At 37.2% G+C, this 14,698-nt stretch overlaps 1 protein-coding gene across 1 annotated transcript; it reads right to left on the bottom strand.

Moving 5' to 3' along the window:
• Positions 1-2,272: 2,272 nt before the first annotated feature.
• Positions 2,273-3,220, bottom strand: LOC118580073 (olfactory receptor 10W1). The gene has a single exon (XM_036181883.1). The coding sequence runs from the start codon at positions 3,218-3,220 to the stop codon at positions 2,273-2,275; it is 948 nt and encodes a 315-aa protein (XP_036037776.1).
• Between the last annotated feature and the right edge of the window lie 11,478 nt (positions 3,221-14,698).

Genomic DNA, 14,698 nt, shown 5'->3' with positions numbered 1-14,698 from the left:
TCCTACTGATTCTCTCTGCTCACCAGCCCTGCCTATCCCTCTACTGCCTAGCTATTGGCCATTCAGTTTTTTATTAGACTAATCATGTTACTGAGGCAACCATGGTGAAGCAAATGCAACACATTTTTACATAAAGTAATGTTTCACAACATAAACAAATGTAACACATATTTACATAGTCAAAGTAATATTGTACAACAATGCTGTCTTATGGTAGTGAGTTACAACTTTTCCTATTTACAAATAAAAGCTAAGTGACAGGGGTGTGAATGGAATTCACCTGGAAAAGTGTCAGAGGTACTTAAATAATTGTTTTCAGACAGTATTGTAGCACAAATCTTAAAGGTCTTATTAATAAAAAACAAAACTGGAGCCAGATATTGGAGTGAACACAGAAAGATCAGAGAAACAGAACAGGCTACAGCCACCTCATTTTGCAAATTCCTCAGCTGATACTTTTTCCTCAAACTGGAAGCCTCTGTGTCTTCATATGAATGAATCTCAGCTGAATTGCTGCTCAAAATCCTAAAAGCTTAACCAGACTCTAGTTCCTGGTTTTCACACCTTATATACCTTTCTTCTTCCTGCCATCACTTCCTAGAATCAAACACTTGTGTCACCATGCCTGGCAAACTTGTACAGCCGCTCTGAAAATCAGTATGGCGGTTTCTCAGAAAATTGGGAATTAGCCTTCCTCAACACCCAGCTATACCACTCTTGGGCATATAGCCAAGGAATGCTCAATCTTACCACAAGACAGCTGAATTTTTGACCATAGACAACCTATGCAAAGACACTGCAAATTGACATCACACTTTTTCTTAATAGTAGCTCATATTCATATTCCCAATTCTTTGGAGGCTGAAGCAGAAAGATCAAAAGTTTTATGCCAACCTGTGACATATAGAAAGACCCTGTCTCCAAATCCAAAATCCAGAACCAAATTAAGACAAAAACTAAACAATATACTATTAGCTAACTTAAAATTATAGACATGCTTTGTGATCCACAGGATGAACATTCCTTCAAAAGTCATGTGGAACTTTCAACCAATCAGATGTTGTGTCACAGAAAACGTCTCAAAACTCCAAACTGCCAACCATGCTAAAAATGTAAGACCTTGTATTTAGTACCATCCCCTCTTTAAATTATATACAATCCATACAGAAGGGAAAAGAAAAAACATCACTTTGGAATACTCGTCTGCACAACACTGACCATAACTGGATACTTTGCCTTTTAGATCTGGCAGCAAACTACCACCATTTATTACTGAGAAATTACATTGCCTAGGACTAATTACTAATATTAGTTATCTGAAAAGATTGTTCATGTTGGATTGTTCTACTCGGAGGTTCTTCTACTAATATACAAGCAAATATTTTTTTTAAGATTAATGAAAATTATCTTTATTGATAAGTATATTATAAGCTATGTGTATTATTTATACATTTGTAACACTATAAGCACTTAATGATAACATTACTATTACATACCATTTTAAGACTAATGTAAAGCTGAATTACATTCCTTAATGAAAAAAATTTTTAACAAATACTTTATTAGAAAAATATACTTTTATGTATAATAAACAACTTTAATTATTCTGTCTGTTGCTAGCCCTCAAATGCCCTCGCTACAAAGCTTATATCTCAAGAGAATGACTTCATGATACAATCACACAGATATCAGGCCCTCTTGAATCCACTTATGTTTCCCATTACAGGACTGAGCAATAGATGCAAGAGTCTATAGCACTGCCTATCCTGGTTTCCCTCTGTGTGATCATATTGATTAAAAGATTATTTACTCCAAAGTACCATTCCTAGGATACATTCCATTTTGCATCAATTTCTAATGGGATTCTGATAACAGTGTATTTGTTCTTACTTTTTAGGTGCCTTAATGACAGTGACTCCCTATAATCAATCATTTCCTGGCTCACAAATAGTGCCGATAATCCTATTATCTTTTCATCAAAAACTTATGTAATAAACTAAATCTTTCCTACTAAATAGCCATATCAATACATATATTTGCCACTTCACAATACTTTCTGCTCATGTGCTTACTTATATCTTTCTTACAAGACTTATCACACAGTCTAAAAGTAGCACACAGTAAAGAATGTCACCACACGTAGGTAAAAATTAAGGTTCTTTAAGTTTATTGTTTCTGTGAACATGATTTCAATATCAGTAGAGACAATACTTTTAGAGTGACACAGGGATTTGCTTTAGCCAGGATGATACTTTGTTATATTGGATGTTTTCTATCCTATCAGTTTTTGGGAGAGATAATTCCTGGTAAGAATTTTCCCTATAGCCCCTTTCATCTCACTGTTCCTCAGAGTATAGATGAGGGGGTTGAGAAATGGGGTTCCCAGTGTGTATACTAAGGAGATGAACTGATCTTGCTTGGGATGGTAGTTGGAGTTGGGGCGCAGGTACATGAAAGCACAGCAGCCATACTGCAGCAGCACCACAGTGAGGTGAGAAGAACAGGTGTTGAAGGCCCTGTGGCGGCCAGCTGCTGAATGGAGTTTGAGCACAGCAGCCACTATCAAGGCATAGGTGGTAACAATGAAAAGGAAAGGCACAGCAATGGCTAGTGTGGCTGCCACTAGCACAGAGAGCTCATGGATATGACTTTTGGCACACACAAGACGCATCACTGGTGGCACGTCACAAAAGAAGTGCTCTATTCCCCTAGCCTGGCAGAATGGAAGACAGAAGATGAAGACCACAAGCTGTAAGGACAGGAACAAACCAGTGACCACAGAAGCCACAACCAAGCGGACACAAAGAGTCAGAGTCATGATGAGTGGGTACTGTAAGGGATGACAGATGGCCACATACCTGTCATAGGCCATTGAAGCTAGAAGGAAGCAATCAGCACTACCAAGTCCAATGAAGAAGACCATTTGAGTGGCACAGCTCAGCAGAGTGATGGTTTTCTCTGAATGTAGGGTGTTCACTAGGATATGTGGTACCACTACTGCAGTGTAACATAGTTCTATCCCGGAGAGGCTGCCCAGGAAATAGTACATGGGTGTATGTAAGTGGGTTTCTGTATGGATGGAGACCACAATGAGGATATTCCCAGAGATGATCAATGCATAAGCCAGGCTGACTCCAAGGAAGCAGAGCACACGTAGCTCTGGGCTTCTGGGATAGGCTAGGAACACAAACTCCAATGCTGAGTGGTTGTCCCAGGTCATTGAGTCCCCAGGTGTTCTCTTTAGAATGGAAAATAATACCTGTCAGGTGAATGATATATTTACTTTATAGACAATGATTTTATTTTACTAATCAAATATAGATTTAGATATGAAAAACAGAATTATCTTTTATTTTTCTATTTTTATGAAATTTGTTCCCCTGTAACTCTACATATTAACTTCTACCTGTAAACAGTTTGGTAATGAAAGACTGTTAACTAAAACCACCAGAGGAAATGGGTGGATACAAAAAGGTAATTTCGGAAGACATGTAATAACAATCAAATTCTTTCAGTAAACTCATTATTTATCATTAAAGATTTTGAGTTAAAAATCATTTAAGAGTGGTCAGGAAGGATTTCATCCATTATTCACTCATATACTTATTTTTTAAAGATTTAATATATACATATATATTTCAATGTCATTTAAGGCTTTAAATCAATGACATGTGAATTTCATAACTCACAGATCATCATACAATGGAAAATTAAAACAGAAAGAAGTAAGACAGGTTATGGGAGGAACAGTCTTCAAAGTTAGACTTAAGAGTTGCTCAGATAAGATGTATAAAATGGTGTTCCTGTTTTTGGTTTCTCTAGGCTTATCAAATAAGGAGAGGTATGCCTCCAACACATTTTATATTTTGCAATAGAGTTTACTGTAACACATTAAAAACAGAAACAAAACTACTGAAGACCCAAGATAACTTTCTGTGAGTTTGCACAGGATTGTAGAATATCAATTCAGAAACTTTTCCCATATTTCCTTTCATTTTCCAACAACAAATGTGAAATCCAAAGGGGAAAATGCATGTTCCTCAAAAGGCAAAACAGAAAAAAACAATATAAAATCACTTCTCAAAATTCAATGAACAGGCCCAATTCATAAAGTATGCTTTTTCCACTTTTTTTTTCATTAACCAACTTGTATTTAGGAATGCCAAAGAAAGGTTTCCAGTAACTTCATTTCAAATTATCAAATTTTAATATTGACCATTAACCAAAAAACTCTTTTAAGAGAATATTTTTCCCAATATCCCTTTTCACCATAAAGGTCATTTATAGAAAGCCATGTCAAATACACTTTAGGCATGAATGGGTCTCTTCATGAATGTTCTTCTTACAGCTAGAAAAATTTCTGTTTCATTCATTTTATCCTCCCCTTCTTAATTTAAAAAATGCTGAGAATATTTTTTCATGATACTTCTCAATATTCCTGCTCCACTACAGTATCAGGATGAAGGGTATTGTGTGAGTATGAAACTATTGCTGATTATGAATAACATGATTTGTATAATTCTACCAACTGGCTCTATGATGCTAGGGAATCTAAAACTTCTCTAAATTTAAATTTCTTAACTGAAAATTTTGGAAAGAAATTATGCTTAAGTCAAAAATTATTGTGAATTTAAATGGGATAGTGATATGATATAAATCACAATATATATTAAGAGAAACAATAAATCATGACCTCAAAATTGTCAGTAAGGTCAAGGACAACCATCTGTATTATTTATATTTTTATTTTTCTATATCACCAAGTTGAATGATGGATAAGATTTTACAAAATAGTTGTACACTGGATAGGTAAACACTCATTTACGTGTCTAATATTTATTTCCATTTTTATGATTGTTTCATAGTAAAATACTTTTGGGGATCCTTATGAAAAATACCTTAATGTATTTGAGATGCACTGTGAAAAACATTTTATTATTTAATCACATAGTATTTTGCTGTCTATGATAAGCAGGCATCCAAGGGCTAGCCTAACACCTGTTTGGTGATGAAGGGCCAGAATGATGAGTTCTGAGAATTCTATTGAAATTTGGAAAATTTTGTCATCTTAATCATGCAGTTAATTAAATATTCACAAGAGAATTGTGAAAGGTCATGGGTTCTTAGTGCTAAAAGGGACATTAGAAATTACCTAGTATAATTTTCATCAAATAATTGAAACTTAAGGAGATTCTGTACATCAAGACATCATCCATGTACAATGAATCCACTAAATTTCTAATTCATGCTTCAGTATTAGAAGGTTGAATTATCTGAAATTACATTCTTTGTTAAATTGTAACTGGCTCCTCTATGACTTCTATCTACTCTGTCTCTTCTAAACTGTGGTATATTTTCTCTACAGAAACACTTCAGACACTAAGTAACTATTCCTTTAATCCAAAATACTCTTTATAATTTATTTCAGTACTTTTAACATCATGGTTTGAATTTGTGTCATAATTTAAGCTTTTTCCTTTCCATCTTGCATATTTAGAAACACAACATCAGTGACCATAAATGATTTGAGAACAATTATGCCTGCATATTATGGAAACCCTGATAATCCTGTCTAGAATAGCACACTGCTAGTTTAAACATAAAAAAGGGAAATTATAGATTTGATATTCAGAAGACTTCAGTTAGATATATACTTCCCTAATAACAGGATATTCCTTTAGGAAGGCCATCTCACATAAATTACTATTTTTGTATGCCTAAAGATGCAAAACTAACATTAACCTAATAGTACTGTACTAAGAGAAACATGGGATTGCACACACTTGGATTGATACATGAAACCTATGAAGGTGGATCATACATGTCTCCTTTCATTTTTTAAATTTGCTTTATGTATGTTATTAACAATATCCACTTCGCAAAAGAGGATTAGATGAACCCTGCATGAGGACGAGGTTTCTATTAACTTCAAACTTATGAAATGTAAATATTTAGTACTTTAACATTAAAGATTGGTGATTAATATTTTAGTCAAGGTAATCAGACTGTGAAGTGAATTCAGAGGAACATTGAGTCCTGGGCTAAAGTATTTCTGACATCCTAGAATCTATTCATAAGGCCATTATTCTTCTAACACTATCAATAGTTTGCAAATCAAGGGATAGAAAAAGACTTCTCTTACCTTCAATGTGAAGAGAGAGGGGGACATAATATGTCTGTCTCCTCTGCAAGAGACAGGACCTAGAATATGATAGCTGACTACTCTTGTGAACCAGCATGAAAAGACAGTGATCTTGCAGACTATTCCTGTGAGATTCAGCCTTCATAGACCATCACAAACAAAATCACAAAAGGAATAAATTGCTTTGTCACCTAGAGTCTTGCCTCATAGATTTAATCTCCCAGAAGAAGGTAGTCCAATGAGTGGCAATCTATCCCCTTGTTACCAACTAATTCTGAGGGATTTATTGCTTAAGGTATTCAAATAGGCACAGGAGAATGCATGATAATTTATAGTGAATTGTCAAAATGAATATCAACTAAGTACTGTAAAGGGTACCATTTTTATTAATTGCATGAAGATTTGTTCCAAACTAACATATTATCAGGAAAAAAATATTCTAACATAAAACAGCAAAATATGAATTTAAATAGGAAAACCTGGAAAAAGTAACAAAGAGGTTAAAAACATACCTCCATGACATGAAAGATTTAGTATGAACCTTAAATTAAAAAAAAAATTTCTTGAGAAAGTGAAGGTGTATCACTAGAACAAATCACAATATTGAAAAATGCACTTCAGTGTGTGTCAGAACCAAGTCTACAGTAAAAGTGGTACCTTACATGTGTTTGACAAAGAAACACTTATTGAACCTCTAATGGTAGAGCAATTGATGAACTTGTGGGAAGAGAAATATACACTGTATTTCATGACTTATACAGCAGCTAAAATATATCCAAACCTTTGGTTTCTTTCTCAACACATGGTGGGATACATACTTCACTTTTAAAATTTATTTTATGTTTTGAATTCTAATATACTTACATCATTTCTCCCTTTTCTTTTCTTCTTCCAAACCCTTCAATATTTTCCTCCTTGACTTCTTTCAGATTTATGACTTTATTGTGGGATAATCATTTTGTACACTGCAAATAGGTGTCCCTGCCTAAAGCACCTTCTGATTAGTTTAATAAAAAGCTGAACCACCAATACCTAGGCAAGGGAGAATAGACAGCACTTCTCTACACAATGCTGAACTGAAAAGAGGGGTCTAAGCACAAATATTTTCACTATCAGACTTGAAGCAAGTCGAACAACCTGTACTTAGGAAAGGTAAAGAGCCACATAGTAGAACATAGATTCAAAAATATGGGTTAATTAAGTTAAGAGTTAGTTGGAAATAAGTCGAAGCTTTCATAATTAATAATAAGTCTCCATGTCATTATTTGAGAGTTGGTGGTAGAAAGAATCACCTGCTTGGTTGTATAATGTTACTTCAAGTCTGTTTCCTTGGTTTAGAAGTATAATTGCCTTTTATGGAAATGTATTTCTTAAGCCTAAAAATACAAAAAAGTAAGAAAATAATTGACATATATGTATATTTGTCTATATGAAATGTTTAAAATTCCAAATGTCAAGAACAGTATTAAAAATATACAAGGCAGATGAGATAATTAAAAGCTATCTCTCACATAAATCAAAGATAAGCTCTGGATTTATCTTCTGTAGTCCTAATTTATTTTTTTATATTTCCCACAATTCCAAAGTTTTAGTTGAGTTATGTCAAATTAAGTTATTAAAATAAATCATATGAAATCATAGCCTCTTAAAAGTACAATGATTTATTTCTTGCCTATGTTGTCAAAAGTGGTCTATGGGTTCATTGCAGCTTCATGTAAATTTCAATGACACTGTTATAACACAGAAAAAAACCTAAAAAATTCATATGGAAGCATAAAAGTCATAATAGTAAAAGGTGTTGGGGAAAGCCAGGAGGAGTGGGGAGGAATCAGCAAAAATAATATATTTATAGAACTGTATAAAAACCCAGTGCTGTGTGGTTTAACAAATAAAAATATTTAATTAAAAATAAGTACAAGTACCACACAATCCAATTAGACCATTTCTGTATATATTCTCAAAGAAATTAAAAGAATATACCACTGAGGTGTACTCTCTAGCTGTCCTCTGTTGGAGATCTTCTCTTTTCTGGAGATAAAACAGAGGGGGAGTGGATATGGGGTAGAGGTAAGTTAAGAAGAGCTAGCGGCAGTGGAGGGAGGGAAAACTATGGTTGTGATGCACTGTATGAGAGAAGAATCTACTTTTACTTAAAACTTTTAACAAAAAATGAAGAAAGCATTCAATATTCAATAATTCAATTCCTGACTGAAATAAGTCACTTATCATTATGACATCTAGTTCATCCCACTTTTTGAAAAATTATGTGCTATAATTTTGATGCCTGAAAATTATTCCACTGTGCAATATAGTGTATCTTCTTTATGTATTTATCCATTGTATTGCACCTCTACTTGGTCTATGTCTTGGGTATTGTAAATAGTGCTCCCATCTTTGGCTAGGAGGCCTTTCTGATGATTAGTGGACAAGGCACAGATCTATGAGTATTAGTATAACAGAATATTAGTAGGAAGTATTTCATTGATCTCTCTCTCTTTCTTTTTATCTTTCTTTCTCTCATTCTTTCTTATTTCTGTCTGTCTATCTTTGTTTGTTTGTTTTCCTTTCCTTTCTTTTTTTCCAGTTATGTTTGGTCTCTGAGCTATGTAGTATCCAGTTCCTGGCCATCCAGGAATGTACAGCATGGTATCTATCTCTTGGCCTCATCCTCAAATTAAACCAGACATTGGTTGACAACTTCCAGAAGTTCTGCACCACCATTGCCCCAGAACATCTTGTAGGCAGAGCACATTGTAGGTCAAAGATTTTATGGCTGAGTTAGTGTCCAAATTTCTTTCAGTACCCTGCAGATTACCTTCATAGACCAAAGAGACTAGAACATAGTGGTGTTGCTTGGATTCTAATGGCTTCCTCAGGGGAGGGGTTGTGAAGGTGTGGCATCAACGACTCAGACACAGGGAATCCATTGAAAGCAAATAATGAAATCATTTACTTAATAACAGGATAGGCCTTATATGCTCTTCTCCCAGTGCTCAGTCTGTGTGGTCACCCCTCATTGGCTGGGCATGACCAGGGGTTCTGATATCACATCAACTGTAGCTAGTTTTTCAGGCAGACTTGGCATGAACAGGAACTCTGACAGTTCCTATTGCTAGGCCCTCAGGCAGACTCCAAGTTGGCTCTTAAGGAGTATGTTATGTGCATGCCTTGGCTACTGGTCTGAGCTAATTTCCTTGATCCTGTGAACCTGTCCTACTATATATCCACCCTTTTATTTTCTTACATGGGCACTCAGTACGATTCAGAGTTCTTTGCTCTGGCCTTGTTGACCCCACCTCAGGGGAGTTCAGCAACTGGACTGTGCATGTCTTAGGTTGGCTTGCCAAACAAGCTCTTACTCATCTTTGACTACCAGCATCCATCCCTGGGGAGTCACCATAGGTAAGGAGTGTCAGACAGCAGCCTTTTTGAATTTCAGAAAGCCAGGCATGCAGAAACTCCTGTGGATGGCTATGAGTTGGATGTTTATGAGCTATAAACACCTATAGAGTCACCTTAGTGGCTGCCTGTTTTTTTGTGAATGTGCTGTAGGAGACACTTAAAAGGAGAAAGATCAAAAGTACCACCCCTCCAATCAAAACATAAGTGAAATCCAGGGGGGAGAAAAACAGCCTATTAATATCATGCCAAACCTTTAAAAAAGTAAAGAGTCAAAGGCCATAACCTGTGCTCTTGTCTGATTAACTGGAAAATTTCATGTGTGTTAGCAGTAATGGATAAAATAAAAACTTAGCTGACCATGGGGCCTTAATATATTTAGCTAGCTCTCAGCCTGCTAAACTAGTGTTCCTCACTTCCAAAGGCATCATAAAAAATAAGGAAAAGCAAGGCTCCACAAGTCTTCAGCCTTTAGTGGGACAATGAGAGCAAGAAAGGGGAATATATACATTACCCATCCTGGGTGATTTTCTCCTTGGTGGAAGCAGGGTGATTTATGGCCAAGCACACATCTCTTGCTGGGACCCATATTGGCACAGTGGCACTCTGAGGAAAAACACAAGCATACCTTCTCCTATAGCTTAGCAGGGGGGCTCATGGCTACCATTGAAGGGAGATAGCAATTCTCCATCTCACCAGGGGCAGAGGCATGTTCCTTGCCAGAGATGCCTAGTGATTGTAGTCCAGGCTGAGCCCTTTGTCATCAAAACTGAAAAAGTTCATATGGAAAAAGAACTCTGTTAAGGCCAGATGAGGATCTTTCCTAGCCTCTGGTCAGATAGTCCTTGTCAACAGCTTCTTAAGAGCTCTGTTGGACCTCTCAGCAATGGCTTGTCCCTGTGGATTGTATGGGATGTCAGTGGTATGGGATATCTTCCAGGACCCCAGAAAGTCATTAAATTGTTTAGAGGCATAAGCAGAGTCATTGTCAGTCTTAAGTGCCCAAGGTACCCCCTTAACTACCATGGCTGATTTAAGGGTCTTGATGACATTAATGGTCTTTTCCCCAGAAAGAGCAAGGAATAAACAAAGGAGGAAAAGGTGTCTATTAGTGTTTTATCACATGAACATATTTAAGATTGCCAAAGGGGAATGATGCTTGACATCCATCTTCCAGATGGCATAGGCAACAAGCCTTAGGGATTAACCCCTGCATATTGAAGTGGTCCTAAGGGGGCAAGAGGAGTGCAAGTGGCACATGCCAGGGGCAAATGTTTACATTGGGAAACTGGTAATTCTGGGAGAAGTCTATGTAAATTCTGTGGAAACAGATGAAATTGATGGTGAAGAGCCCTGGCTTGCTCTAGGAGATCCATACTGGCTGTTAATATGATGGTGTCTGTTATTTCATTTCCTTGAGCCAATATTCAGGGTAATTTGGAATGAGCTCTAATATGAGACAGATACCAAAACTCAGTCATCTGATTCAGAACATTTTGTATGAGCAACCTGGTGCTGGTGATGAAGGTCAGTGAGTCTTTGACTCAAGAAAAGGCCAACACACAAAGTGCCTCAACAGCATATTGGCTGTCAGAAAAAAATATTAACTGGCTCAATCTAAACACTCTACTAGGACACTGAGAAGGGCCAATACTTCACACAATTAAACAGAACCAGGATTAGGGATAACATGTGTAACATCTTTTGAGCCAAGATGCTGGATAAGAACACCATATCTGTTTTTATTAGAATCTGAAAAGGCCAGAGTGGCATGAAAGATGGGAGTGGAGGAGGGAACTGCATGGGGCTGTATCTATATTGGAAGTGTGGGGAGTTCTGCTCAGATCTTATTTTTTGGCAAGTGATTGTCAATAGTTCCTAAGAATCCTGCAACCATTTCCTAGAATAAGATAGAATCTGCCCAGAGGGACTAGGTATTCTTTAAAGAAAGAAGGGAGACAAACTTATCTGGTTCTCATCCATATGTTCTCCATACCAGCATCCATGCCTTAAGGCTGAGTTGGAAGGACTGGTCAAACTTAGAGGTGACCTTGTGCATGTCAGAATGTGCTTGATGTATCCATAGAAGGGGCCCAGATTGCCATAAAATTCCCAAGGATCCCCTAAGTGTCCAGAGGACCATTGCCAATAAAGGTCATTGGGGATCATAGTGTTGCAGGCTGGAGGTGGCTAGAATGGCCAAAACCTTCTGTAGCAACACTTCAGCTTCTTGAGTAAGCCTAACCTTGGTGGAAGGACAGGTGAGGCCCTCCAACAATGAAAATAGATGTCTCATCTCTTGGTCAGGGATGGGTAAGAAAGGTTTAAGCCAATTAACTGTGCCATGCAATTGTTGTAATTCTGATAGTGAGTACAATTCCTTCTTTACCAATTTAAAGGAAATGGGGTGGACTTGCTCAGCAATGGAAAATCCTAAAAGGGCAAAAGGGGGTACCATTTGGACCTTATCTGGAGCCACCATCAGTTGTAACAATGCAAGATCTTCTAATACTTCCTTGGCAGTCTTTTGCAGCAAGGCTGCATCCAGGTGTACCAAGAGGAGATCATCCATATAATGTATCAAAAGAACATCCCTGGGGACATTGACCAAAGATTGAAAAATATATAACTGGCAAATAGTGGGGATATTCTTCATTCCTTGGGGCAAAACAGTCCATTGATATATCTTAGCTGGTTTATGCATATTATGTTCCCACACATTAAAGGCAAAATGATCTTGATGCTGTGGCATCAAGGAAATTTGAAAAAAGCAATCCTTAGTATCTAAAACGAACATATAATAAGATGGAGGAACCGTGCTAGGGTAGGGGAGGCCTGGCTGTGTAGACCCCTTATTTTCCATTAGATTATTAACTACACAAAGATCCTGCAGGAGGTGGTAGCATCCCAATTTCTTGGGGATAATAAATATGGGGGTACTATGTTTACTTGTGAACAGTTCAATGTGACCCATCTTTAACTCTTCTGAAACTAATTCCTTTAAGATTGACAGTTTAGGTTCAATTATATGCTACTGTTCCACCCGTACTTCTTGATCTGAGAGCCATGTCAATGAAATGGGGCTAGGAGGCTTGATGGTGGTAGATATTGTGAAGACAGTGGCCCCTAGAATTGGGAGTGCACATATTGTGCAGGGTCTTGAACCACAAGACCTGCCTTTTTATGGACCCTGATGCCATCAAAAAAGGCCCTGTCATCTGTAGTTAAGACAACACTTATATCCTCCAAAATATCTCTGCCCCACAGGATCCTAGATACATTGGAAATGTTAGGCTGAATGGCTCCCGGATTGCCATCAAGATCCTACCAATGGGTCAGACTCGTGTTTGCCTCCCACAATACTGATGGGGGGACAGGTTTAAACTTCCAATGATGGAAGCAAAGCACCTCAATCTTGGTTAAAATTGTAGCATCCATACCCATGTCAACCAAACCTGTGATAGTTTGTCCATCAAGATAGATGATTAGCATTGAGTAGTGTGGAAAAATGGGCATTGTCCAATAGATTTGTGGTGGGGCTGAGCAGTGTCCCACATGGAGTTTAAAGGTGCTAGTGTTTCAGCAAACTGTGACCTGCAATCCTTTGCCCAATTAAATCCTTTATTACATCTGGGGCATCAGGTCCTTGGTTTTGTCCAGGAGGCAGTCATGCCACAAATGGCTTAGTTCACCACATTCCCAGCAAGTTCTATCTACCTTGGAACCCTTGGGGGTGTCATTAGCAGCTTCCTGCCAATGAGGAAATCATCTAGGAAGGTGGTAAGAGCAGCAATGAGGACAGTAATGGGATCAAGATCTCTGGTGGCCTGCACTCATTTGTGTATGTCCTCATTTCACACAGCTACAACTGCAATCCAGGTTTAGGTACTGAGCCCCTCCTAAGTCAGCTGTTCAATCAGGATATCTCTAATAAGGCCCACTTCCACTCTGTGCTCTACTGCCTCATTGATATGGGACAGAAAGTCAGTGAAGAGCTCCCCAGGCTGTTGGATAAAATTGCGAAACTACACCGAGGGGTCTTGGAGAGTATAGGCACTGATGGCCTTGAGGGCCAGGTCTGAGACCCATCCTAAATAGGCATTCAAGCAAATATGTGCCTGGTGCACAGGGTGGACATATTCCCCACACCTGTGAGCATATCATAGGTCATCTGGACATTAGGTAAGATGTTCATCTGGGCCTGGGATACTGCCTGATCTTCATAGGCTGATTTCCAGTTAGGAAAGACTGCAGGCGCCAACACAGCTTTAAGCAAATGGTACCAATCAAAATAAGTTTGTAACTGCATGGACCATTGAGCAAGGACTTGCTGAAAGTAGGGGGAATCTGGTCCTCTGATTCAAGTAATAAATAAATAAATAAATAAATAAATAAATAAAACAGTCTAAATTTTGAGTCTCGATTTATTACATGATTTTGAAAAACACAATGATAAAGGGTATTGATATTAACGTTTGCAACTTGCTTTCTTAAAAGATAATATTTTCTAATTATTGTCTACTTAAGTTTTGATAATTTTATGGATATACCCTATGTATTCAGATCTTATTTATGCTTCACTACCCAATTCTTCTGCCCCCAAGACATACTAATAAATCTCTCTCCCTCATGACTTTGTCACTGATTTTAATCATTGTTATTATGAATAGTTACAGACTCCAATTATTGCTAACAATATGCACATGGGCATGAGATAATCCACTGTGGCATGGTTATGTCTGCAACTATGCTAATGTCTACAAATCACTCTTAAATAATCAAAAAATTAATGCAGATTGATGTGTATATTGATAGACGGGGATATGAATAAATGCTATTTATACAATGAAGTAAAATATGGATATTTACAGAATCTATTGATTACAATGCATGTTAAACATTATTTCTGCACTTCTGTACAATGGAAATTGCATGGAATGTTTGTGAAGACTATAATTTTGTTCTTTTACTACAGACCATTAAGATCTGTCACATTTAGATTTCACATGTCCTTGGAGCTATGGTGTACACCCAAATCTCTTCTCTAGATGACTTTCACATTCCTTCTTGCTCTTGTCTGGAGCTAAACATTCTCACTCTTTTGCAAGCATCATGTCATGATATCTAGATAAATATTAGTTATAGTATAAATAACAA

This window comes from Onychomys torridus, chromosome 1 (assembly GCF_903995425.1).
Source record: "Onychomys torridus chromosome 1, mOncTor1.1, whole genome shotgun sequence".
Classification (NCBI taxonomy): Eukaryota; Metazoa; Chordata; class Mammalia; order Rodentia; family Cricetidae; genus Onychomys; species Onychomys torridus.
Note: the sequence above shows the minus strand (reverse complement) of the source record. Positions and strands in the feature narration are given on the sequence as shown.

Coding starts and splice junctions, on each gene's coding strand:
- LOC118580073 (XM_036181883.1), bottom strand. CDS start 3,220: ATGACCTGGGACAACCACTCAGCATTGGAGTTTGTGTTCCTAGCCTAT.